General features: G+C 33.6%; 5 protein-coding genes and 1 non-coding gene across 8 annotated transcripts; 2 read left to right on the top strand and 4 right to left on the bottom strand.

The window, feature by feature from the left end:
* Nucleotides 1,159-2,074, bottom strand: LOC104756833 (zinc finger protein ZAT1-like). The gene has a single exon (XM_010479484.2). The coding sequence runs from the start codon at nt 2,072-2,074 to the stop codon at nt 1,196-1,198; it is 879 nt and encodes a 292-aa protein (XP_010477786.1). The 3' UTR covers nt 1,159-1,195.
* On the top strand, nt 4,281-11,581 carry LOC104738854 (structural maintenance of chromosomes protein 6B-like). Its single transcript, XM_019237782.1, has 29 exons — nt 4,281-4,534; nt 4,858-4,963; nt 5,095-5,228; nt 5,368-5,423; nt 5,529-5,615; nt 5,692-6,012; nt 6,134-6,253; nt 6,446-6,580; nt 6,739-6,815; nt 6,919-6,994; nt 7,096-7,170; nt 7,274-7,378; nt 7,561-7,730; nt 7,834-7,936; nt 8,038-8,152; nt 8,559-8,761; nt 8,920-9,051; nt 9,140-9,254; nt 9,381-9,466; nt 9,544-9,639; nt 9,862-9,998; nt 10,089-10,191; nt 10,277-10,356; nt 10,470-10,548; nt 10,626-10,683; nt 10,793-10,890; nt 10,980-11,074; nt 11,161-11,254; nt 11,356-11,581. The coding sequence occupies exons 1-28, from the start codon at nt 4,372-4,374 to the stop codon at nt 11,216-11,218; spliced, it is 3,183 nt and encodes a 1,060-aa protein (XP_019093327.1). The 5' UTR covers nt 4,281-4,371; the 3' UTR covers nt 11,219-11,254; nt 11,356-11,581.
* Nucleotides 12,473-14,792, bottom strand: LOC104756822 (MADS-box protein AGL72-like). Its single transcript, XM_019231407.1, has 5 exons — nt 14,593-14,792; nt 13,103-13,249; nt 12,906-13,005; nt 12,644-12,685; nt 12,473-12,550 (listed from the first exon to the last, which is right to left on the bottom strand). The coding sequence occupies exons 1-5, from the start codon at nt 14,772-14,774 to the stop codon at nt 12,473-12,475; spliced, it is 549 nt and encodes a 182-aa protein (XP_019086952.1). The 5' UTR covers nt 14,775-14,792.
* Nucleotides 15,777-18,765, top strand: LOC104738840. 2 transcript variants are annotated; one of them, XM_010459062.1, is made up of 15 exons: nt 15,777-16,027; nt 16,127-16,210; nt 16,314-16,387; nt 16,473-16,506; nt 16,596-16,654; nt 16,734-16,848; nt 16,941-16,978; nt 17,072-17,169; nt 17,306-17,361; nt 17,452-17,692; nt 17,836-17,915; nt 18,012-18,068; nt 18,159-18,224; nt 18,304-18,378; nt 18,465-18,765. In XM_010459062.1, exons 1-15 carry the CDS (start codon nt 15,878-15,880, stop codon nt 18,510-18,512), a joined length of 1,275 nt encoding a protein of 424 aa, XP_010457364.1. In that variant the 5' UTR covers nt 15,777-15,877; the 3' UTR covers nt 18,513-18,765. The 2 variants fall into 2 exon arrangements, with proteins under 2 accessions (XP_010457364.1, XP_010457362.1); XM_010459060.1 differs by having other exon boundaries at nt 17,794-17,915.
* TRNAA-AGC lies at nt 19,008-19,080 on the bottom strand. The gene has a single exon. It is a non-coding gene; the product is annotated as a tRNA-Ala (tRNA).
* Nucleotides 19,730-23,468, bottom strand: LOC104738823 (thioredoxin-like 1-2, chloroplastic). 2 transcript variants are annotated; one of them, XM_010459036.2, is made up of 5 exons: nt 22,924-23,468; nt 20,814-20,972; nt 20,529-20,720; nt 20,270-20,434; nt 19,730-20,182 (listed from the first exon to the last, which is right to left on the bottom strand). In XM_010459036.2, exons 1-5 carry the CDS (start codon nt 23,452-23,454, stop codon nt 19,979-19,981), a joined length of 1,251 nt encoding a protein of 416 aa, XP_010457338.2. In that variant the 5' UTR covers nt 23,455-23,468; the 3' UTR covers nt 19,730-19,978. The 2 variants fall into 2 exon arrangements, with proteins under 2 accessions (XP_010457338.2, XP_010457345.1); XM_010459043.2 differs by lacking the exon at nt 22,924-23,468 and having other exon boundaries at nt 20,814-21,325.

Here is a 26,058-nt window from a genome sequence, read left to right as displayed (position 1 = left end):
CCACATTGACCATACAATCCAGGGGAGACGACGAGCAATATCTGAAACCCCGTATTGTGAAGACGCCCGCCAGAAAATGAAGTCTAAATTCGCATAAATCGAGGTATAAGGAAAGCCTCCTGTTTCTAACGTCACAGGTGATAACTCCCAAATACATCGCGATCGAGGGCATTCACATCATAGTTTATATGGTAGCAATGTTAAAACTGGGTGATCTTGGATGAGTAATTTTTTTTTGGTTTAAAAAAAAAACATAAATCATAAATTTTTGTCCTTGCGTCTACAACTCTAAAAAAAAACTCTACATTAACGTTTATATATTAATATTCAATGCTTAATTATTACTTCACAAGGAAAACACATTTTTTTAGTTTTCTTAAATCAAATACCATCTAAAAATTATCATCATATTATATTTTTTTAATTCAAATAAAAAACTACAATTAATATATTGTGTTTGTATTTGGAATTATAATATGTTGACTATGTATTTTTTTGACTACGAATCGAAATCACCCTATCTAAAAATAAGGTATAGTCGAGTCAAATTCCATATAAAAATACTGTAAAAAATGAACAATTAATCATTTGACTAAAGACACTTCCTCATATGTTGACTAAGAATCAATTCAGAAATATTTCCATTTGGGTTATTATTCTTATTTTCATTGAAAGTTGTTCGCAGTTACCTTACTTATTATATGTATTCAATAATTAACACTTTTCAATATATATCTTTGATTCTAGTTGGTCAAAGAAAAATTAATTTTAAATTCATTTTTTAAAGTAGAAAAATATTTTACAAGGGTTGTTTTTTTTTTTCTTTCTGATTAAACACATAATTAATAGTAGTTTATCTAGGAGAATTTGCTTGTCATGAGTTTAAATCTGAAAGTGACACAACGATGCAGTTTGTACAAATTAAGTTTGCATATCATGGTCATAAATCTTCTATACAAACCTAGTTTTTGATGTTTTTTTGCATTTAAAGATTATATATATATATATATATTATATCTCAAATTAAATTATTGTATTTTACTATTTTAAACAATTTTGAAAGCAAAATAGACCAATAAAAAAAAATAGAGAGCATGTTTTATTTAGTTCAAAACACAAAAAAGAAACAAAAAAAGAAGAACATGTTTTATTATTTTGTTTTCCCAAAAGAACAAACGCCTCACAGATTCTATGATCACTTGGCAGAAGTCGAGAAGTTAAACGGTTGGAGGAACATATAATGAATCTTTTTGTGACCACCAAGTGCTTGACCAGATTCAAACACTCTTTTACAGATTTCACACTCATAATGTTGTCGAACCGCTGGCACATCTTGGTCAGAGATCTTCAATTTTTTGTTACTGTGACTCGTTCGATGACCTCCCAATGCCTGATACGAACGTAAAATTTTTCCGCATATATCACACATATATTTACTTTGTTTTTTACCTTTTCTTTCTTTTGCACCGTAATATGCGTTTTCATCACCATAATTGTCATCATTTTTATCGCTGTCTGCTGTTAGGTATCCCACATCTGAAGTAAGAAACTTAAGTGCATCTCCATCTTCATTATCTTCATCTTCAACGACGTACTCGTCATCACTATCTTCTTTATCTTCTTCAGAATCTATTTCAATATACTTTTCAATATCTTTTCCTTCTCTAGTTGATATCAAACTATCATTCGACTTCGGAGTCTGATAACTTTTTGACCACATGTCTTTCATTTGTAAAAGACATAAAGCTGGAGACTCTGTAGAATTTTCTTTATCTAATTCGAGGACGAGCTTTTTCTTGAGAGTAGTTACTTGTTGTTCACCTTCTTGGTTTAGATCTGGTGTCTGACCACCAACAACTTCATTGGTGTGGACAGATCTCATCATAACTGTTTCATGAGTTCTGAAGTTTGCTCCAAGGTTGATGCGCGATCGTAGTGATGAAGTGATCGAGCTAGTTGATGATTCGGGAGAAAGTTTTCGATGAGATTTCATGTGACCACCTAGAGCTTTCCCGTTTGAAAATGATTTCTTGCATACTTGACAGGTTCTTTTTTGGTTGAGAAGTGAATTCATCATTGCGATGAAAAACACAAAAAAAAAAAAGACAAAGAAAACTAGGGGTGGAGGCAAAGATTTTGATTGTTTTTTTATGCGAGAAGCTTTTTGTTTGTATTTGTTACTATGTGATTTTGTGAGAATGAGATACCCATATATATAGAGAGGCAAGAGTGATGAACATGAGTAAGCACACATAATCTATTCAAAAGGAGTAAACCACTTAACATAAGTGTTTGGTGTAATATGTTCCAACATTTACTTAGAAGCATTTTTGTTTTGTTTTGGTCAACAATCATTTACGAGCTAATCTTTATGTTCTTATTAATATAATGAATTTTTATTTGTAAGGAAAAAACCCTCCAAAGGATTTTATTTTGCAAGTGTACCCTCAATTTACATAAATCTATACTATAAAAGATGGTCAACTCTCTCCATATGAATGACACGTCAGCAATGGAGAGAGGAATATGAAACATTTTCCATATCTTTTATTCTTTTTTATATCACAAACAGTTTCAATATTTATATAAAAAATCTAGAGAGGCTTAGAACATATTGATGTATTCTTTAAGTAAGTAGATGCATCACTAAAAAATAAAAATGTATCGAGAGTAAAAACAAAGATTCGCTTCGTCCTCATAGGGTAAACCATGAAGATATGAACATATGATTTAGAAGTTAGAAGTTTCTCAACAATTTGAAGAGTTGCAGCAGTGACTGGGAATTTAGCTAATATTATAGAGAAATTCATGAAAGTGTGTCTTTAGAGAAATAAATTTTTATATATGAAAAATATTAGAGTTTTATTTACTATCGAATGAAAAATAGTTAAATCAGTGATAGAATATTGGTTGAAGAAAATAGAGAGAGAAAAAAAGAAGGAAATTAAATGAAATTCTTATTAAAAATTAATTTTTAGAGTTATATTCAAGAAATTGAATAGTTAGCAAGAAAGAAAGTTGTCTATCTTAACTATAATCATTAAAGAGTTAACCAAGTTGCATGAAAAACTTTTTGATAAAAGAAAATTTGAGACTCCAATGGTATTTAGTTGAGAAGCTTAAATACAAATATATCTAAATACCTAAGTTTTAGACAAGAATTGTATGATGTTTAAATATTTTTATCTACCAATCAAATGTGCAAATGGTATGATTATTTTACTTCCTAAAAAAAATATGCTAATTGTTTTCGTCTACAAAATCACTTTAGAATAAGACTTAGCTTTAAACAAAATTTAGTATTCTTTGCTTCCTCGCAAAAAAAATCTTAGTTTTATTTGTTAATATATAATTTTAATATTTCAAATGTGAAAATATAAGAAGCAAAGAAGATATTACAATAAATATATATATATATATAGATATAAACAAACCCGCATGTAGTGCGGGTACTCATCTAGTACATATAAAACCCTATAAAGTCGAATATATTGTGTAATATAATCCTTATGTTTATTTTTTGTAAGATCTTGTACAATTGCATATATTACTGCTTTTGAATTCAAATAGTAGATTTAAGTTTCTCATGGCGCGAGGGATTCAATTTTATGTATTATCATAATATTTTTTTTAAAAATTAAAAGTTGCAACGAAAGGTTATAGTGTATTAAATTAGACTTTGTAGACTTCATTTGCATTTTTTTTGTAAGTTATTTGGTAATTTTCAATAAAATGATATTTGAAGGGTTCTTTTTGCGATAACCCTCCAAATTAGGGTTATTCCACATAAAATAGAAAATTTCTAGTGGTACCAAAAAAAAAAGGAAACCAAGATTTTTCCTGTAATGATTAACAAAAACTTACTGATGATGAAATGAAGATGTTATTTAGAGACAGTTTTGTGATACATACAACTAATACAAAATTATCATCAATTATTCAACAACTTGATATTAATGCCTATTTAACTAATTATATTGTGATCATCTCTAATTCTCTATCTATGTAAAGTTGTAATTTTAGTTAGCATTGTTTGTATATCATAGATTTTATTTTAATATTATAAGGTTTTCATAAAGAAAAGGGGATTCTTGGGCTGGGGAAGAATGTGGCTAAAGGCCCATATAACAGGTAGTTCAAAGGCCCATATATATTCGTCGTAGGATCTCTAGAAGATCGTACGGTCAAAACGGCCGAAGTTAGCATACACGCGACGTACAATAGGGTTCTCTCTCTTTCCCGCTCTAAGCAGTCCCACCCCATCAATGGAACTTGTTCTTTTCTAATTTATTTATGTAACCAGCCCAGCCGAGTGAGAGAGAGAGAGACAAAAAAAAAAAAAAAAAAACCCTAGATAACGCGATTAAAGCCATGGCGAAATCTGGGTCTCGAACTCGATCCAGTGATTCCTTCATCCAACAGCGTTCTGGGTCTGGTACAATTCTTAGGATCAAAGTTGAGAATTTCATGTGCCATGATAATCTCCAGATTGAGTTTGGCGAGTGGGTCAATTTCATCACCGGCCAAAACGGAAGTAAGTTTCTCCAAATTGATTCAATTTAATCACGAATACCTAATTGAGAACTGGGTTTCGCCGGATTTTGAAAATTTTTATTTCTTAATTTTGATTCACTGTGCTTAACAGTTCAGCTTTGATTTATTTATGTAGAATTGGTTTATTCATGATTAAGAATCTTAGTTTCGGTTGAAAGTTTTAGAAAAGTTGTTAGCTTCAATGGAATGTGAAACGACAATTAGAGTATGTGTTAGGGTTTTAATCACTCTCTGATCGATCTTTTGTGAATTGTTGATAAAAATAGCTAATTTCTTGTTTTTTGGTTTTTAAAAATTTGTCAGGTGGTAAGAGTGCGATATTGACTGCTCTATGTGTTGCATTTGGATGTCGAGCGAAAGGGACACAGCGTGCTGCTACGTTGAAGGATTTCATTAAAACTGGATGCAGGTTTGTATAATTGTGCTGTGTGATGGCGCTGATTCGTTTTTCTCAGGTTTTTTTTAGATTGTTTCTTTCTGTCATGACTAGGAAATGACGAACTGAAGCTTTCAATCTCGTTGGGTTTTTTTCTTTTGCAGTTATGCTGTTGTCCATGTAGAAATGAAAAACCAAGGAGAGGATGCGTTTAAGCCTGAAACTTATGGTGGTGTTATAATTATCGAACGCAGGATAACCGAGGCTACTACTTCTACCGTTCTCAAAGATTTTCTTGGTTAGTTCTCTGTACTCTACTCTCTTTATAAATTTTGTGGTTTTGACTTACAATTTGTCTCATAGCCCCCTACTGCTTGTTGTGATGACTCTCTGGTTTTCCTGTTTTACTTATTTTTTTGGCGATCTGTATTCTGCAGGAAGGAAAGTAAGTAACCGAAGAGATGAGCTACGAGAACTTGTTGAACATTTTAATGTGAGTTTTAGTCATTCATTCAATTTTAAAGAAAGTGTTTAAAGTGATATCAGGAATAATTTGGCATATTCGTTGCTGTGTTCTTATTATATTTTACATGAGTAGATTGATGTTGAAAACCCGTGCGTGGTAATGAGTCAAGACAAGAGCAGGGAGTTCTTACATTCTGGGAATGACAAAGATAAATTTAAGGTATGTCATGTGAATTGGCATTTATTAAAGTCAACCATGTGTTGTTAGTTTTGGCTGAACAATCTTCGCTCTTTAGTTCTTTTTTAAGGCAACCCTTCTTCAGCAAGTCAATGATCTTCTCCAAAGTATCTACGAACACTTGAATACTGCAACTGCTATAGTTGATGAATTGGAGAACACAATTAAACCTATAGAAAAGGAGATCAGTGAGTTGCGTGGAAAGATAAAGAATATGGAACAAGTCGAAGAAATAGCTCAAAAGTTGCAGCAGTTGAAGAAGAAACTGGCTTGGTCATGGGTATATGATGTGGATAGGCAGCTCCAGGAGCAGATCGAGAAGATTGTGAAGCTTAAAGAACGTATACCGACTTGCCAAGCTAAAATAGATTGGGAACTGGTAAGCAATATATACTTTCCATCATCTGAAATTTGGATGCTATTAAATATTCTTTTAGAGGGAAAATTGCTTATCATGTTTTTAACTCCGAATGTTTGGTCATAATGGACCATTTTTGTAGGGTAAAGTGGAATCGTTAAGGGATCGCTTGACAAAGAAGAAAGCTCAAGTTGCATGTCTGATGGATGAATCAACTGCAATGAAGAGGGAGATAGAGAGTTTTCACCAATCAGCCAAGACGGTTTGTAAACTTTGTATTAAGAGGGACCTAGTATATTTTTTTTGTTCAATGTTCGTTAAAAAAAAGAGGCAAATGAAAAATACTGAATTCATCAAATGCGCTGCATCATTATTCTTAGCTTAGATTTCGGTAAAAGTATTGTCCACATATTATATGCGAGTTTTTGATATATCTTTTTTGTTTTTATTTTAGGCAGTACGGGAAAAGATAACTCTACAAGAAGACTTCCAACATAAATGTAATCATGTTCAAAAGATTAAGGATCGTGTTAGGAGGCTTGAACGGCAGGCTGTAGATATCAATGAACAGACGATGAGAAGCACACAGGTCCTAAATACTAGTCACTTAAATTATCTATAAAAAAAACTATGTCAGTTTTCTATTGTACTCAGTGTCTTGGCATAACGAGCAAGATATTGTGACGGTACATATATTTATGTACAGATATATCTGTGCATATTTCTCACAGGTTGATAGTGATGCAGGCTGAGCAATCTGAAATCGAGGAGAAACTAAAATATTTGGAGCAGGAGGTTGAGAAAGTTGAAACATTGCTTTCCAGGTTATGATCTTAAATTTTGTGTTTCCTTTTTTGTCTGCTTAGCCTTCGTGTCTGTAGTCTTCTCTCTCGTCTTCAAACATTTTTAAAATATTTGATACTTTAGATTGAAAGATGAAGAGAACTGCTTTTTGGAAAAAGCGTTAGATGGGAGGAAAGAGGTGGAACTCATCGAGGATATGGTACCACTTTACTGTTCTTAGAATTTTATCAGTTTCATATGCAGGTTGTCTAGAATTATAATTAACACCTTGTTTATTTCTTTGGCCTTTTTGACTTCTAGATTAAAAACCATCAAAAGAGGCAAAGAAATGTAACCTCTAACATTAATGATATGAAGAAACATCAAACAAACAAGGTGCATCCTAAATTTCATCACAATATGTAGTGTTTCAATTGGATATAATTAAGCCTCTTTTATTAATATCTAATAGGCATACAAATACATGCATGCTCACTAGGTTACTGCATTTGGAGGGGATAGAGTCATTAATCTTCTGCAAGCTATTGAGAGACACCATCGTCGATTCAGTAAACCACCAATTGGTCCTATTGGCTCTCATGTGGTGAGTTTCTGCTTGTTGCATTTGGAAATTTGTGCTTCAAACAAATTAGTTCACATGTTGCCTCATATTGAATGCATGGTTCAAGAAGAAACTGACATGTTCAACTGTTATTGTAATAATATTTTAATATGAATATTTTGTGGGTTATAAAATCTCTTCTGATGGTGGATCATGTTCTGCAGACTTTGGTCGATGGCAATAAATGGGCATCTACAGTTGAACAATCTCTTGGGAACCTATTAAATGCCTTCATTGTGACTGATCATAAAGATTCGCTCATTCTAAGAGGCTGTGCGAATGAAGCCAATTACAGAAACCTTAGGATTATCATCTATGACTTTTCGAGACCAAGGTTCAAAGTCTAATTAAGCATTTATATATTTTTGTTTAACCTTCTACACTGATGAAGGGGCAACATTGTGACTCAAATATTTGCTATCTTTATATTTATGCAGGCTAAATATACCAAGGCACATGATTCCTCAGACCGAACACCCAACCATTCTCTCTGTCATACACTCTGATAACCCAACCGTCATTAATGTTTTGGTGGATGTGGTTCGTACTTTCAAATTTTCCCTCCACTTACTAAATTTCTTTATTCTTACAGCCTGATATTACGGTATTCACATCGTAGTACTATTTCCTGGATATTTCAGAGTGGTGTTGAGAGGCAAGTGCTTGCAGAGAATTATGAGGTGGGAAAGGCAGTTGCCTTTGGGAGAAGGCTCTCAAATCTGAAGGATGTATACACTTTAGATGGATACCGAATGTAAGTAAATTGTTAGATGCTATATCTTCACTTGCAAACAAAAAACAATTTCTTTGCTTGGCCGGAGATCATCCTTTCCTCTTGAAATAGATTTTTGAGTTCTGACATACACCCCTCTTTCTGTGTACTGGCTCTGGATTTTTCCAACATCAGTTTTCCATTATAAGAAAAACTTGAGAAGTGAGCCAATAGAAGCTTTTTGTTTGACATTTTTTCATTTTCAAAACCCCTTAAATACTTGAAGGGACCAGAACGTGAGATATCTGACAGCCTTGCATCTACCATTTCTCAGTCGTGTAAAATAAGTTAGCACTTTCTAGCGAAAAGGGATTGACTTGAGACCATCTAGGGGATATAGGACGATCTTCCTCAATCATAAAACTAATTTCTAGCTACTCTTGCCTCAGGTTTTTCGTGGGCCAGTCCAGACTACTCTTCCTCCTCCTCAATCTCGTAGACCTTCGCGACTCTGTGCTTCTTTTGATGAACAAATCAAGGATCTTGAAATAGAGGCCTCACTAGAACAAAACGAGATTAATCAATGCATGAGACGTAAGAGGGAGGCAGAGGAGAATCTCGTGGAGCTTGAGCTGAAAATGCGCACACTGAAGGTAATGTCTCATTGATTAATCGAGTAGACATGTCAAAACTAGAGTTTCCAGTCTTTATATATCTTAGGTGAAATAATTAACTCGATTTTAATAAGCTTCCGTTCGCCCGTATATATAGTCGCTTTCCTTATGGTTTTTGTTTTGTTTTGTTTATACAGAAGCACCGCAGCCAAGCAGAGAACGTTTTGACGACAAAGGAACTCGAGATGCAAGATTTGAAGAATACAGTCGCTGCTGAGACCGAAGCATCACCTTCTTCAAGTGTTAACGAGCTTCAACTTGATATCATGGTTAGTTTGTTGGTGAAACTATTTAATTGTCATTGTTTTTGCCTCGCATCATTCCTGAATTTTGTTTGCACTTCTTTTAATCTATCAGAAAGGTCGAGAAGAGATAGAGGAGAAAGAAGCTTTGCTTGAGAAGCTTCAAAACTGTTTGGAAGAAGCTGAGTTAAAGGCTAATAAACTTACAGCTTCATTTGAGAACTTACGTGGTATGTCTGTGATAACCACTGTTTCTGAAACACCTGTATATTTTTCTTGGTTTGTGATCGAACATGAATAGATCATCTTGATTGAGTGGCCGACTCTATTCTTACATTTTCTCGAAATGTGCGTAGAATCAGCCAAGGGTGAAATTGATGCCTTTGAGGAAGCAGAGAATGAGCTAAAGAAGATTGAGAAAGACCTTCAGTCTGCTGAAGTGGTATCCCTTCTTGCCTCTACGTAAAGATTTTGTTTTTTTACTTTTGCATGCATATTGTAAGCGTGGTTCTGTTTCAGGAGAAAATTCATTACGAGAACATAATGAAAAACAAGGTCCTACCTGATATTAAGGAGGCTGAAGCCAATTACGAGGAGCTTAAAAATAAACGGAAGGTACAGATAAAAGCAATTATATAGGAATTTTTCAAAATGACAAAAAGCAAATTCATTTTTATTAATCTCTTTCAAAACCTCCTGGGTTGAAACCCGGGATGGCATTCTGTCTGGTCTCTTGAACTTAGCTACCAGACTAATATGTATTGGCTGTAGATATATATATATATTTTTAATCCTCTTGTAAGTTATTGCTCAGGTTTCATTTCTTTAAAATTTCAGGAAAGTGACCAGAAGGCATCTCAAATTTGTCCTGAGAGTGAGATCGAAGCTTTGGGTCCCTGGGATGGGAGTACTCCTGAGCAGCTCAGTGCTCAGATTAATAGAATGAATCAGAGACTTCACCGTGAGAATCAGCAGTGCGTATTTTAGTATTGCCTTTTCAGCTCTTCTTTCACTCAGAATCGACCAGTGACAGTAATTTACATGCTTCAATTTTTTGGGTGCAGGTTTTCTGAATCAATTGATGACCTCAGGATGATGTATGAGAGCCTAGAGCGAAAGATTGCAAAGAAGCGCAAATCCTATCAAGACCATCGAGAAAAACTCATGGTTGAGTTTGCAGATATGTATTATGTTAAAGGTGTATGTGTTGTTATAGCTGCATCATTTAATGTATTCGTTACTGTTTGATCAGGCCTGCAAAAATGCTCTAGATTCGCGGTGGGGCAAGTTTCAAAGAAATGCATCTCTTCTTCGGCGCCAGTTAACATGGCAGTAAGAGTTGCTTTCCCATTGCCAACTACATAGATAAATCTGTAGTTGGTTGTCTCATGAGATTAGTTATGATTTCCATATGGAGCTTTTTTTGATGTTATTATTGAAAGCAGATTCAATGCTCACTTGGGAAAGAAAGGTATCAGTGGACAAATCAAAGTCAGTTATGAGGATAAAACTTTATCCATAGAGGTAATGGACACTACCATGCTATGGTTTTTGCAATTTAAGTGCCCATATCAGTATGTGATGGCTTTTTTTCTCGACAGGTTAAGATGCCTCAAGACGCAACAAGCAATGCGGTTCGAGATACCAAAGGTCTTTCAGGTGCTGTATCCTTCCTCACTCTAAAATATCCAACATATAACTTATTCCCATCTATGAAATTCTCTATGTAAGCCATTGGTAAAGTCTAACGCTCTTCTCATTATCTTAGGCGGAGAACGTTCTTTCTCGACTTTATGTTTTGCACTAGCGCTTCACGAGATGACGGAAGCCCCATTTCGAGCAATGGATGAGTTTGATGTGTTTATGGTATTATGTCCTTCTAAGAATCCGCTCTGTAGAAGCATAACATTGGGATGAGACAACATTTTTAACTTTCCGATTTTAAAAAAATCTAGGATGCAGTGAGTCGAAAAATCAGCTTGGACGCACTGGTGGATTTTGCAATTGGACAAGGATCGCAGTGGATGTTCATCACCCCTCATGATATCAGGTAGCAGATCAATTTCAATACTGTGCAACTCTCTGTTTGTGAAGTGAATACTTGGATGAAACTCTTTCTTTCTCTCTCTCTTACAGCATGGTGAAGGCGCACGAGAGGATAAAGAAGCAGCAAATGGCTGCTCCACGTTCTTGAAAACAAAATAACCTCTCTTTGTATAGCTCCATAAAGGTATACACAGTATGCTTGCATCACTCACTTAAGCATATGATATTTTGTGTGCATTTTTTTTGCCAGTTCTCACTTGTGTGTTTCTTTCTCTGACTCGTCAGGGAATCCTGGGCTTTGAATCAATACTAACAACACTTATTTCTTCACTTCACATTTGTTTTCTCGAGGATAACGAGCTGACGGAAGTTTGAGAAGAGCTGTATTGATTGTTTTTGCAGGTGACGAGTGAGACCCTTTATTTTTTCGTTTTTATGACAATTATTTACTGTCAAACTTTTGTAATATAATCTAATTTACATCGGGTTATAATTATCATCATTTTTCTGATCGACAAAGTGAGACAGAATTTTAATCAATTGAATAAGCATAGAGAGCGTTGGTACTGCTGAGTAAAATATTTTCCTAGTGAAAATACATAAGTTAATAAAAAGTAACGTGAATGTTTGACGAGTTTCGCTATTTGGGTTCAGTTTTTTTTAATCTAGAAACATCAAATATCTAAAAAGTAAAAACACTTTATTTAACAATATAAAACCATGTTGTTTACATCACAAACTAGAAAAATAATAATGATCAGCTCTACATTTAGTAGAGAATTCTTAAACAGTAATTTATTCTTGGTTTATTCTACATATAAATATTTATATATACTTGGATAGTATGAAGAGTCGGATGGTTAAAAAACGAAGAAATCATAACATTCGGCTTTGCGGCAATCCGATGAACAAATCAGTTTCGACATCCGATGTGTTCATGTTTACACAAACACAAGAAGCTGCTGCACTATTCTCACTCACTAGGCTCCTTGACTGCATCCACAAGGGTTTTTCTTCAAACTGAAATCATAAAACATGTTATCTTCCTATATTAATTCATGGAAGATAAAAGTAACTCATCAGAGATAAAACAAAAGGGACGAATATGCCAATTGATGGTTTTTGTTAGTGAAATTAACANCTACATTTAGTAGAGAATTCTTAAACAGTAATTTATTCTTGGTTTATTCTACATATAAATATTTATNTATATATATATATATATATATATATATATATATATATATATATATCGATAATTGTAGCAATTAGATATAGAAGCAAATGATCAAGCTTATATGCAGCCTTATGATTTGTAATATGTGGTAAGTTTTTTTTTGTCAACACATGTAAAGTCCATGTTTAAAAGTGTATATGCATTAATGAATAAAATGTATTTTTCCTAATTCGATTGTATTACAACGTAGTTGTGTACCATTTCGTGCAGGTGCATCCTAGGTCTCTCGTCCAAGAGCTCTCTCTCTCCTTCAATCTAATGAAGAAAAAGTCACAAGGAGAATTAAAAATATATCCATATTACAAAAAGCGATTAAACTAGCTAGTTTAAGTATACCTCTTCTTTTAGTTTCTCTACCTCATCTTCATTTATCTTGGCCTGCCAAAATCGTAAATATGGAATGAATTACAGGCACACAAAGAAACATTGCGATGCGCTAGTTCCATATATATAGCTGATCATTTAGATTGAAACGTGAAAAGTCTCACATAACGTATAAAATAAGACATATTATTGTTAAACACATTATGACGGCATACTTGTAATTGTTATATATTACTTATTTAATTATCATTTACATGTATTTGTTAATTTTTACCTTTCTTGACCTGACAACAGTAAGGCTTTTCTCGAGCTGGATTGTTATCTCTTTGAGCTCACCCACCGAACACGAATCCAAATCTTGCCCCATCAGCTTCCTAAGATATTATCTCGTTCAAGAGTGTATATGCATGTAATCATATTGCATATAAAAAACGTATATATGCAGTAGATATAAAAAGATTAGATAATAACCGGCAATGAAGTTGAAGAAGGTCAATCCTTTTCACCATTACTGTGATTTCGTTCTTGAGATCTTGCACATATTGCTCTCTTTGGAATCTCTCTGCCGAAAAATCCTCCCTTCTGTATATCTCACATCTTTCCATCATCTTCTGCATGCTAAATTCATTTTGATTTATTAGAATATATATATATATATATATATATGATTAAAATGTGTTAACATGATATATCAACAAGAATATTCACGGATATGCAAATTTATGTATTTTGGGATAATTATATTCAAATGTAAGTTTAGTTAAAAATTTAAAACACGTTCACGCTTAGCCTATCTCAGATATCATGTTCATTTTCTTAAGTTATCAATATGGTTTCGACAAGGGGAAGAGATTGCTAAACATATGTCAAAGTGTATATCTTTTAATTTCTGTGACTTGGTTTCTTAATTATATATAGCAACCACCAACCAATGACACTTACATACATGTACGACCTACCGGCTAGGGCGGTGTGCGTCACAAACTCAAAAGAAAAAGCATTACATTATGTACAAAGATAACCACCCGAATTTTTAAATTTATTTAGATGGTCAAATCCATTAATTAGTAACCTCTCGAGTTTATTAAAGAAACGAACAATTTTACTACAAAACTTTGGGTTGGTCATCTGAACTCACGCAAATGTAGTTATTCGAAATTTGATAGCAAAGAGTAAGAAGATCATCAGTAAAGTTAACCAAGAGACTCTAATACATGCATAATTTCACAAAATGTTAAGGTTTGATTATGATTGGTTTCACACTTGGTCACTGTGTGGCATCACATGACAATATGAGATTTTGGACTAATTTGGATTTATTAGTAGAAGAAACGTACTTACCTATAAAAGATCAGCACATACAGTATACTGTATAAGAATCGTGTAAGCTATATCTAGGGATATTGTTTGAGACCCTGTGAAAAAAGCATCACGATATAGTCTCATACATATATCATGTTGTAGCTTCCTAATCTTAAAACGATTCAATTTACTCTTAAAAGTATGGCATGAACACTGAGATTTTTAATTATTATAAACGTGTCAAGTGGTTTCAGCATGAGTTCCAAGGCATACTAGGTTCAAAGTTCAAAAACGCTTTTTCTGGAAAACCCTAAATCATTTGCTCGTGCTTGAAGAAGAACTCAATTAAGGTAACATAAATTAATATTTGTAAAATTAATTTTGATATGTTTTAATCCATTAAATAAACACTTCATGGTACTAGAGAAAAACTCTACATAACCAATAACAAAACAAAAACAAAACCTTGAAAAAGGCATATTTTGGGAAAAAATAAATTCAACCGTTGAAACCATATATATCTCTAGTACGATATTACTACTGAGTAGAGAATACTAAAACCTTTTTCTTTTTTGGGCAAACAGAAGATATACCAAAAACATTACTAAAGTACTAATTAACTGGATCAAAAATCTCAAAAATGATAATAGATTGCTTACTTGGAGCTAGCGAAATCATATAATTTTCCTTTCTGAGAAAAGACAATGGCGGCGACTTGAGCATCGCATAGAACTGAAAGTTCGCGAGCTTTCTTCAATAGACCTTTCTTACGCTTGGAGAACGTGACTTGTTTGCTCGTGATGTTCTCGATTCTTTTGATCTCGATCTTCTTTCTCACCATCTTCCCTGGCAAGATTAGCAAATCCGTATATGAAAGAAACCCTAAAACCGATCAGTTTTTGAAAACAGTGTGTAAATAAATCAGTTTTCTTTAAGAAAGAAACTCACTTGGATCCAAATCCAAACCACACAGAAATGGTTTCTTGATAATAGGAGGGAGATCGAAAGACTATATCAGTGCTCTAACACAAAAGTTGAAAAATCAAGAAACCCCAAGAAAACCCTTTTTTCGAATTAAATCTTTCAAGATTCGATTCAAAGACCTGAAAAAGAAAAGAACAAAACAAGCCGACCAAGAAGATCTCTGTGATTTTCGAAGGAATGCTTTTAACAAGAAAAACAAGATGCAAATGAACAGAACAATAAATTTCGTAAACTAGATCATAACCCTCGAAAGTCTTGTGTCTCCTTTTTTTTTGGTCTACCTCTCCCAATGGAGGCACAAACCCTAAGTCGTTTAGTTAACTAGTCTTTGCTCTTTCTCTCTGATTAATTAATTACTATCATCAGAAAAAAGAAAAAAAAAAAACTATTGTTATTTTGCAGATGCTACTTCGATTCTTCCACACGTTGCCTGAGGTCAATAGCATTAAAAAAAAATAGAGTAACTTTTTTTAAGCTTCTGATTAAGAAATCTCCATATGGCTTTCTTTTTTTTGGGCAAGATTATAGTAATAAATCATACTACTTAGAGAATGGCTACTGGTCCATACTCCATAGACTAAATATTTTCATTGTTGGTTTCTTAACATAAATCTCTAAAACATCATGATTCATGTGTCAGTGACGCTACTCATCGATCTTGAGCAACATCTTGGGTTTAAATTTAGAATAAACCCAAACCCTAAAGTTTACAAGCCTATTTGCGACATGACGATTAGTATGGGCTGGGCCAAATAAACGTGGACTTAATTTTCAATATGGGCTTATCATTTTATGCAAAAAAAAAAAAGTAAAAAAGAAAACAGAGTAAAATATATGTCGTCCTCCTCCTAAAGAAGTCTTTCTCATTCAGATGTCGGAAACATCAACAGATATCATCAGAGAGAGATATCATCGAGATTTGTAAAAGACTCTTAAAAACTTGTTTCTGAAAAGTTGAAGATGAAGGACAGAGGAGAGGAATCATCTTCAGGTTCTTCAAGAACAAACAACAACAACGGCGAACACGAACCTAGAGAAATCAACATCAGATCATTCTCTTCTGTTCCTTCTTCTCCTCGTAACGCTTCTTCTAAATACGATTTCGTCAAGGTTCGATTTTTAGGGTTTTGAATCCTTCTCCTTCTTTCAAAGTTCTGTTTTTTTTTTTCCTTTCTTATTGACGAGACAAATTGTTTTTTTCTTTTTAAGGTGAAAGTATGGCTTGGAGACAACGCAGATCACTACTATGTTCTGTCTCGTTTCCTAGTCTGTAGAATGTTAACTGTTACTAAGGTTTGTTCAATCTTCACACCCACAAAACCTTGTTTTGAATTTGGCAATGAATGATTCTCACATTGGTTGGTAGTTACAATACTTGCTGATTTTTTTGATTCAGATCCCAAATCATGAAGCTATAAAGATTTCTCTTGAGCTCAAGAAGCTTCTTATTGACAACAGTCTTCTTGATGTGTATGTATGCCCCCCAATTCGTCTTATTAGCGACTTAAATTTACATACTTTCGCATATGTTTGTGACATTAACTTGTCTTTGCAGGTCTCAGTCTGATTTGGAAACCAATTTGTTTAAGGTCACCATACTTTACATCTTTTGATTAGAAGTGTCTTGTGAACGTTTTAAAGTATTCTGATGATGATAGATGATTTCAATTTTTTGCAGCTAATGGAGCGACGTGGTTATGGGGAAGAGTACATTAATCGTTACAATATGATGACAAAGTAATACGCTTTTATTGTTCCATCATCTTTTCTCAAAGTTTTTTGTTTTTGACTTTATATTTTTTGGTGTGGGTTTTAGATTTCATCATCAAAGAGTGCCTCTTGTTATACTTGTTTGTGGAACAGCTTGTGTTGGCAAGTCCACTATAGCTACACAACTTGCTCAGAGACTTAACTTGCCTAACGTCTTACAGGTAACTTCTCAGTAACCATTTCTTCATCTGTTCATTCTCATTTGTTTTGTGGATTTTTTTGAAAAATCGTTATGTGCTCTTTTGTTTCACAGACAGACATGGTATATGAGCTGCTTCGAACTGCAACTGAGTACGTTCTTATCACCTAGTTACATTCTGGTTCTTCGGTAACATATGTGACTATAGATTAGTGCATAAACATGTTTATTTCTGTTTAATCCAGTGCTCCGTTGACATCAACTCCTGTATGGACTCGAGAATTTGGCTCATCAGAAGAGTTGATAACTGAATTCTGTAGAGAATGTAGAATTGTTCGAAAAGGTACCCTTTTGCTGTTGGAACTGTATGATTCTTTTGGTTTTGTTCTCATTTTTTGTTTGTGGATTGTTACTCTCTTTATCCTTATTTTGTATGTGAGTGTGTTTTTGACAATCCTCAATGGCTTGTGGTTTTTTAGGACTTGGTGGTGATTTGAAGAAAGCAATGAAAGATGGGAAACCAATTATTATTGAGGTAAACTCTTTTGTGAAAGCGTCATAAGTTTGGATTATATTCCGGTTGTTACACTTGTTTTCTAACTTGGCCAAGTACTTGTAATTACAGGGAAGACATTTAGATCCAAGCATATACTTAATGAATGATGAGAACAAAGCTCCATCAAATGATCCTGAGAAGAGCAGTGCAGAAACAACAAACTCTTCAAGCGATTTAACATCGGACAAAAATCCTGAGGCAGGTTCTTCTGACACGAAAGAAATCGAGGATAGTACTGTGAAACCACATTCTCAGGATGAAGCCACGGCATCTACAGAAGCTATTGACCAGTCAGAAAAAGTTACACAATGTAAAATCGACAGCCTATCCTTTTTTTCAATTTTTTTTGTGAAAATTCTTGCATTTGCTTCTTTATGATTGTTATAGTTCTATTTTGTTTCGGGTGTGCAGCTGAAAGTTCGAGAGATGCTGAAAAGAAAAGCAAATCTGCAGATGGAAGTGGAAAGACGAAATCTGGCCCTGAACCAATAGTCATATCTATTGTTTTAAAGATGTCTGAATTTGACCATAAGGTGAATCAAAGCTTTGTTCATTTCGAGCTATAATAGTACTCTTTCTCTATTCTTTGTCTTTCTCTATTCTTTGTTTACTTAATCTCATGTTCTCAGGCTTTGTTAGAGGAGTGGATCTCTTCCCGTACGTCTGGAGAGAAATATACATCTAAGGTATTAAACAACCTGAAGCTTCAAACGATCACTAGAATGATCTTGAAAGTTGTATGAACACATGTTTGGCTTTTCTTTTTTTTTTTGCAGGAGAAAGATAGACTAATTACAAACCTAAAGACCATTGAAGACTACCTTTGTTCCTTCAATTCACAGGTTTGTTTGGTCCTTTTATAACTCATTAATTCCTTTTCAGGGTTTCACTGTTCTAACAATTCTTATTTGTGAAAATCAGGGAGTGACTGTTGTAAATATATCCGCCACCACATTCCCGCAGACATTAGACTGGCTTCACAACTATCTTCTTCAGGTAAAGAAGTCAAGCAAATTCAAATCTTTAAAAGTATAAATTCTCAACAGAAACAGTAAGTAAACCATGTTCTTCATATGTTGTAGCGTATCGAGGAAGGGATCAGATCATCAGAGAATGAGGCGCCAAAGTAAGATTTGACTCATTCAGAAGAAGTCTCGAGGAGGCTAGAGTCGCCGTCTTCTTCTCTACTGTAATCTTGTTTGAAAATTGTAATACAGTTAAAACAATTGAGATTAGAGGGATGTCAATGATTTTAGAAACATTTCGATAGCGGGTATTGTGTTCTATAGCGTCGCTGTCACTCGTTATTATAAAAAAACATTGTCAGACAAGTTCTTGCACATAAATTTGTTGCATGAACTAATACATGGATCTTTCCCTATATATATGGGATCTGACATTATAGTTAAAGTTCATGCAATTGAGCTTTGATTATCCCATCTTTCAACTTTATGGGACCATTGGTTCTCTGTCTCCATTTCGTAGAGGCTCTTCGATCTAGCTCTACCTCGATTCCTCCCTAAGAGTCAAAGAAGAGAGATACTCTGCACTCACTCTTCAGGCTGAACAATTAGTCCCACAACAATCAAAACAAGAAGATGGAGAAGGAAGGAAGAAAAAAAAGATGGAGATGCGGGGTATCGATCCCCGTACCTCTCGCATGCTAAGCGAGCGCTCTACCATCTGAGCTACATCCCCATTTGATTTTAAAACCTAAACACATATATATGTTTTTATTATACACTAGATAACGGTCGCTCCTCAAAATCCTCTTTATAAAGTAGGTCCGAGCGAGCATCAACCAAAAACCCTAAAACTTATCTCTGATGATTTTCTAAACGCCGTTTCTTCTACACAATCTTAAATTTCTTCTTCTTTGTTTTCAAGCTTAATTTGTTTTCATATTGAATTGACTTAGTTCTTGAGATACCTTTTGTGAAGGATCTTTGTTCCAATAGTTTTTTTTTCAAGCTCAAGTTTTTAGTTCAACAACTGGTTTGGTTATTATCAGTTTCTTTTTAAGTTTGTGTTGTTTTTTTTGCAAGTGACGATGACAAGACAGGGACATCAGAAATTATAATCTGTGTTGACTATAGTCTATAATGGGAATCTCTCTGATGCTTCAACACAAAAAATTTCTCATTACTTTCAAAAAAACCTTTTTTTTTTTAAAGTTTGATTCAAAGTTTTAGCAAAGGCTTTACCAATGATGGATTTCAAATAATCATCAGATCTGATTCATATATATGATTACAATCATTGATGCTGAGGTAAAGCCAAAAACTTTGACATAGTCAACTCTTTTCTTATCTGTTTGGTTTCTTTTATAATTAATATTGAAACAGAGTAAAGATCTTAATCCAGAGATGATCAACAGTGTAGAAGCATGTTCCTCCTTACATTAAGTGATTGAATTGAAACTTTGAAGTCCTAATAAGATTACTAAACTGTCGAAATAAGACATATTTAGATTTCAATACAGATTGATTCAATCTTAGGAGCTAATTGAAATTACCATTGGTAAAGCCTAAACAATTTAATCATAACGATATCTACAATTCAAGAATCCTTATGAAACGATCAGTCGATCATGTCTTCATAGCATCACTTTATCATATTGTTCCTCTGTTTTAGAACCGAAGCTGCTACTAGTTTGGTACTGTTTGAACGAGTTTAGATTCATTTTAAGTTCCCCAACCGATGCTAAAGCCGCCAGTTCCTTCTCGTCCAATCCCTTTGCTGTTCCGAGGCTGCATCTTTCACTCCCGTGCTTGTCCAAAGCTTTCTTCAACTTATTAATCTGCACATTTCAATCCATCATAAGCAAAAACGCCAAATGATATGAAAACTTCAAAACGTCATTTTGAGTATAAAGATTTATGCTTACGGTGGCAATAGTGCAGCTAAAGCTACAGACTTTACCCTCAGCTCCTCTATAAAACTTAAAGAAAGGAAGCACATGAACGTTAAGGCCATGACACATTGTCCTAAGCTCTTCTTGATTCACTTTGAGAAATATCACATCTGGGTTTGATTCAGCCAGTTGACAGATCTGTTACATATACCAAAACAAAACATATCAAATAAACTGAAAATCTCAGAGACCAAAATTTAAAAAGTGGAAACTAGTTGTAAATTGATGATACCTTAGGGTGCAGAGATTTGCAGCCACCGCAACCAGGAGAGAAGAAATGAAGAACAACCAATCTATCACCAGCGTTTAACAAAGAGTTAACAAGATGATTAGCAGATTGAATCTCTAACATGTTGTGTGTCGTTGACTTTTCCCACCATCTCCTTCCTCTACTCGTACCTGTTGATGTTGTCTTTACCTCAAACTAACCATTTCAAAACACAAATCCGATTAAGAAATCTATATAACGCCACAAAGATTTAGACCAGAGAAACGAAAAAGAAATGTCTTTGCTTACAGGAGCTACAGAGGAAGAAGAAGAAGAGAAGGCAGTAGTAGTAAGGGTATGGTTGGTGAAATCTGTTGAAGCCATGTTGGGTTGTTGTTGTTGTTGTTCCTTCGAATCAAGGCTCATAACCGGATAAAGTTTCGATTTTTTTGATGTATTATTATTCTCCTGATAAAATGGAGAAAACCCATGATTCATTCCAAGAGATGTAATTGCTTCCATGTCAAAAATCTTGTGTTTACAAAAAAAAAAGTGAAACCAAACAAAAACTCAAAACACAGTTTCTGTTATCTGATTTTTTGAATGAGAAAAGATTACAAAAAGCTCATCACTTTATTGACCTCTCGATATCAATGAAAGAACAACAACACACACACACACACACAGTTTATGCAGAAACTTGTGAAAGTTACTCTCGTAGGGGCCCGTGGGTCCTTTGTTATTATCTCTCCAACTCCAACTAGTAGTTTTTATCACTTTATCCATTTCCCATATTTGTTTTCACCGTTGATTTCGTGATGTGTGGTGCTATAATTAACTAACTCTCACACACACATAGTATTGATTAAACGACTGTTGACCAATATTTTTTTTAATGACATTACTATTGGTCAATGAAATCTAAAGATTCGGATTAGGGTGTTTTACTTAGGATTTCATGATAAGTTTTATCAAAAATTATCCACAAATAAGTAATAAATCAAAATTACTAGTATTTTATTTTTCCTTGTGGGTAAAGAAAGATAAGAACGATCATTGTCAGAGGGCGTCGCATGAAAACGTGGAGCTGACTGTGTATGAGTCTTTTCCTCGTTGTATAGTGTCCCTACTTGCCTTTTATACAAAACATAATGGTGCATATATTTGCATAATTGTTGTAACTATCCAACTGGAATCTGGATGATTTATATAATTACAAATAGGATTTACCAATTTTTTTGAGGTGATCAAACAAGTTTGACAAAATTCTTTTTTTTTTTTTTTTAAGAAGAAGAAGAAAATGAATTTGTTAATATATGTGATAAAAAGCTTGTTTTTAAAAAACAAATGTTTGTTACATTGTCAGACTCTAGATTTCCTCTTCTGTAATTTCATTATAATTTTGGTTTGTTTGCAGTATCCATTATCTGATTTTTTTTTTTTTTTGTTTTGATAAAAATAGAAAGATTGTGTGCAGCTGCAGCCCATAGTTTTTTTCTTGTTTAATTATGGATTTGCAAAGTAAAAATATGGTCCAAAATACTCCAAAAGCGGCCCACAGGATTTAGATCCAAAACAATTGCCTAGAAACTAGGGGAGACATGGTATTAACATATTCAAGGTTAATTAATTTTTAATATTATATGTTGAATTTTAATCAATAGTTTTTTTTTTTTGGTAGGGGAATCAATAATTTTAGTACATATTAAATTAAATCTTACAAAATTTTACTTATTATTAATTACGATAATAAAATCATACAGTAGATATTAATAATCTTAATCTTAATAGCAATAATTTAAATTTTATTCATTAGAAATAATATTTTCTTATATAACATCATTAAGCAAAAAAAAACATAGTAGAAACTTATAAATATAACTTAAAATGATAAAAATAATTTTCCACTTCTGTAATTTCATTATAACTTCGGTTTGTTTGCATTATCCATTATCTGAATTTTTTTTGATAAAAATAGAAAAGAGTGTGTGTAGTCCAGCCCATAGTTTGTTTCTTAATTAACTTTGGATTTGCGACTAAAAATATGGTCCAAAAGCAGCCCACAGGATTTAACTCCAAACCAATTGCCTAGAAACTAAGGGCGACATGGTATTAATATATTCAATGGTAATTAATTTAAAATATTTTTATGTTAAATTTTCATCAATAGTTTAAATACATATTAAATTAAATCTAACAATAATTTAGTTATATTAATTACGATTATAAAACCATACAGTAGATATTAGTAATAATCTTAATCTTAATAACAATAATTTAAATTTAACTCATTCGAATAATATATAACATCATTAAGCAAAAAAAAAAACATAGTAGAAACTTATAAACACAACTTAAAATGCTAGAAAAATATAAATAACATATAAAATAATGATAAAAGATAGTATAATGAACTTACCTCACGACCTCTTTCTATATGTGCTCGACGAGTTCGAATTCGTTCTCTTGCATTGTTTGCCTGTTGACGTTTTTCATAAGCATCTAATGCGTCATTAAATGCGTTATCAAAAAAATTGTCAAATGCGTTATCAAAAAATTCATCAAACATGTTATCAAATGCTTCATCTAATGAAGAATTGAGTGGATTAGGAATAGGATACGACATGAAGTAGATGAAGATGACGTGAAGAAGAAGTTTCTTTTGGTTCAAATAAAAAAAAAGTAGAGAAAGAGATAAGATTTTTAAGATTGAAGTTAAAGATGACGTGAAGCGATGAGAAGAAACAGAGAGATTAATAAAAATGAAGAAGAAGAAGAAGTCTCTTTGGTTTAAATAAAACAAAAAGGTAGAGAAAGAGATAAAGATTTTTATGAAATTAGCTACAGTGAAGCTAGCCCTACGATCTATAAACATATAGAAAAGAGAATACTGTATATTCTCTGTATATGAAAAGCAAACATCAAACCCTCTGAAATATTCCTTTAGCATATATTCGAGTTTTCTTGACAGATGGATCTGATGTTTCTTTTACAGAGACTCTTTACTTAATTAGTTTGATTTGATCTTTGCTTATGCAGAGTGTTTTTCTTTTTACTTTTGCAGAGAATTCAGATGGTTGATGAGATGGCGACCAAGTTTGCAAATCTAGTTATTCTCCTTATTTGATCTCAGTTTCTTTAGATGTTTAATGGAGTTAATCACAAAGTAACCACACACTTAACTTTCAACGTCCACACAATCCTCTGAGCAGAGAGACGTGAGTTAAAAGATACTAATATACTATTAATTATGCAGAACGTGAAAGTGAAACATAACAACAAAGTGATATTGGGAGATGATACAATTTAAAAAACACAGATGGGGAGATGTCATACAACATAATTTTAAAGACACAAATGTGAAAACTTTATTGCATATTTCAAGATTAGAACATTCTTCAAGGTTTCTTTCTTTCTCTGAAAGCTGTTCTATTTTCGCAAGAAGACTTCTAAGCACTTTCCATCCCTTGATAGTTTATTTCGCTCCGCTATGACTTTCTCTTTTAGCGTCCACAAGTTCTCGAGAATTGGTCTCTCTTTCTTCAATTGTTATCTTAATTAGTGGCAACCTTCTCCCCCTTTCGCTTTGATGACTTAGTGGCAACGTCCTTCTCTTTCTTCTTTTGCCATCTATCTTTGCTTGCAATGGTTCCAAATTCCGTGTTGATAAGCCTGCAACAGTGGAGCTCTTTGCTAGTGTTTAAACAATGCACTAATAAAAACGACATCTTCAGCTGGAGAATTTGGAGTCTAAACTTTTTATTATTTTGAATTATTTTAATCAAGAGTTTCTAAACACAAGAAACTCCAAATAAAACAGAACCTATCCTGCAATACGATTAAACACAAACTTTGATTGAAAACGATACAAACTTTTGATTAGAAACGCAACATACATTGTTTTCGACTCATGATTAAAACACAATGTATGTTGAAGACACAAAAAGCCAGTTGTAGATAGGAGAGTACTGAGTTGCAGAGAACAAATCAGCAAAAGCTCTCTCCGGTGCCAAATCCTGCAGTTTTGCAAAGCCCTCTTCACCATCTTTCTTATACATGGCGGTGATTGTGTTGGTTTCTCGTTTTAATGAGCCAAGCCTTGATTCTTATACTGCTTCTTCAGGGTTTTGAGGCTTCGACAATGACACAACAGCTTCTAACACCAACGGCAGCCTTGATTCTTCATCTTATGATAAGCTTCCTGCTTATTTGTCTCGAAATAATTCATTAGAAGAGTAATGTGATCAGTTTCATCAACTACACACAGTCGTATCAACATTCTCACAAAGAAACAGAATCGAACATGATCGAGTATGTGATCAGTTCATCAAACATCAATTACACACACTCGTATCAGAATCGGTCACTATGATGAGTATGGGTACGAGTATGAGATGTATTACTGTAGTATTCATCTGCAAGTTTCTTATTTGTTCTTGGGTTCTATTCTCAGCAAGAAATAAAGGAAACCCCTGTGACAAACACGTAAAAGAGATGCAAGTTCACCAATATATGGAGACACAGAAAGTAATCCAAGAAAAGATGCTAAATCTACATGGTAAAATCGATTCATACTCTCGTTTGGTTTCGTTTGTGTCGAGAGAGAAGTAAATGAAGAGAAGAGAAAAACAAAAAAAAAAACAAAATCAATCGCAACCAATCAAATTTTGACACGTTACGTGTCTCTCAGTATCTAAAAGAGTCTGGGCAGAGACACATATCTCTGAAAATTACGGATTAAAACATTATTTTTCATTCACTTAAAATTATTAAAAAAAATAAAAGACATCATCCCCTTAGGATGACCAATGGGAGTGCTCTAAGAACAAAGAAATAAACAAGGCAATCAAACAAAACACTCAGTCGTTGAGATGGCTGCTTCTGCTGTTGCTGCGTTAAGAAGGATTCAGCTTCAAGGTCTTCGAACTCTGAACAAGGTTGGTCTCTCTCTACGTTTATACATGCATATGATTGTTGAATAATGTTGTTTATAGCGAAGTGATAATATATAGGTGATAATATTATATTTAGGGATGTNTTTTTTTTTTTTTTTTTTTGTCAACAATTAGGGATGTAATTTTGTGGAATGATATGCGTATCATATTCCTTCTAATTTGCCTCGGTGAGAGGAATACTACTTTTTATAATATTTTTTCAAGATATATATTCACCCAATAATTGTGTTTTTGTTTTTGTTTTTCTCCTTCTTTCAGCCTTACCACCAAGGCTGTTTTTACTCCACCACCAATGTTCTTCCAGCTGATCTTGAGACTGCAACTTTGCAAGCCCACTGCCTCATAGCAGATGCTGAGAAACGAATCGTGGAGAATAACCATGTGATCATGGACTTGAAGTTTTACCTTTCCAGCCTCAAGAAAGCTATCGAGTCTAAAAATGTTGACACCATGAAGACCCAGCTCAGAAAGATCGAAGAATACACTAAGAAACTAGACACGAACACTAAAAAAGAAGACAACAAGGACAAGTCTCAAGAACAACCCCAAGTTTCTGTCATCAGCATATCTTTAAAGAAACTGGTACGGGGAAATTGCAC

Source organism: Camelina sativa, chromosome 2, assembly GCF_000633955.1.
Source record: "Camelina sativa cultivar DH55 chromosome 2, Cs, whole genome shotgun sequence".
In the NCBI taxonomy this organism is placed as follows: domain Eukaryota; kingdom Viridiplantae; phylum Streptophyta; class Magnoliopsida; order Brassicales; family Brassicaceae; genus Camelina; species Camelina sativa.
The sequence above is the reverse complement of the archived record's forward strand: the minus strand, read 5'-3'. Positions and strand labels throughout refer to the sequence as shown.

What these genes read in the sequence shown, in the direction of transcription:
- LOC104756833 (XM_010479484.2), bottom strand. Translation starts at nt 2,074, where the DNA reads ATGAATTCACTTCTCAACCAAAAAAGAACCTGTCAAGTATGCAAGAAA.
- LOC104738854 (XM_019237782.1), top strand. Translation starts at nt 4,372, where the DNA reads ATGGCGAAATCTGGGTCTCGAACTCGATCCAGTGATTCCTTCATCCAA. An exon ending in TTAATGTTTTGGTGGATGTG is followed by an intron (nt 7,937 to 8,037) that starts GTTCGTACTTTC and finishes TGGATATTTCAG; the next exon opens with AGTGGTGTTGAGAGGCAAGT. An exon ending in AGCTTCAACTTGATATCATG is followed by an intron (nt 9,052 to 9,139) that starts GTTAGTTTGTTG and finishes TTAATCTATCAG; the next exon opens with AAAGGTCGAGAAGAGATAGA.
- LOC104756822 (XM_019231407.1), bottom strand. Translation starts at nt 14,774, where the DNA reads ATGGTGAGAAAGAAGATCGAGATCAAAAGAATCGAGAACATCACGAGC. An exon ending in CTTCTTCAACTTCATTGCCG is followed by an intron (nt 13,006 to 13,102) that starts GTTATTATCTAA and finishes ATAATATCTTAG; the next exon opens with GAAGCTGATGGGGCAAGATT. An exon ending in CTGTTGTCAGGTCAAGAAAG is followed by an intron (nt 12,686 to 12,905) that starts GTAAAAATTAAC and finishes CGATTTTGGCAG; the next exon opens with GCCAAGATAAATGAAGATGA.
- LOC104738823 (XM_010459036.2), bottom strand. Translation starts at nt 23,454, where the DNA reads ATGCTAAAGGAATATTTCAGAGGGTTTGATGTTTGCTTTTCATATACA. An exon ending in ATATAGAAAGAGGTCGTGAG is followed by an intron (nt 20,973 to 22,923) that starts GTAAGTTCATTA and finishes CCATTTTATCAG; the next exon opens with GAGAATAATAATACATCAAA. An exon ending in CTTCTTCCTCTGTAGCTCCT is followed by an intron (nt 20,721 to 20,813) that starts GTAAGCAAAGAC and finishes TGAAATGGTTAG; the next exon opens with TTTGAGGTAAAGACAACATC.
- LOC104738840 (XM_010459060.1), top strand. Translation starts at nt 15,878, where the DNA reads ATGAAGGACAGAGGAGAGGAATCATCTTCAGGTTCTTCAAGAACAAAC. An exon ending in CTGCTTCGAACTGCAACTGA is followed by an intron (nt 16,979 to 17,071) that starts GTACGTTCTTAT and finishes TGTTTAATCCAG; the next exon opens with TGCTCCGTTGACATCAACTC. An exon ending in TTCACAACTATCTTCTTCAG is followed by an intron (nt 18,379 to 18,464) that starts GTAAAGAAGTCA and finishes CATATGTTGTAG; the next exon opens with CGTATCGAGGAAGGGATCAG.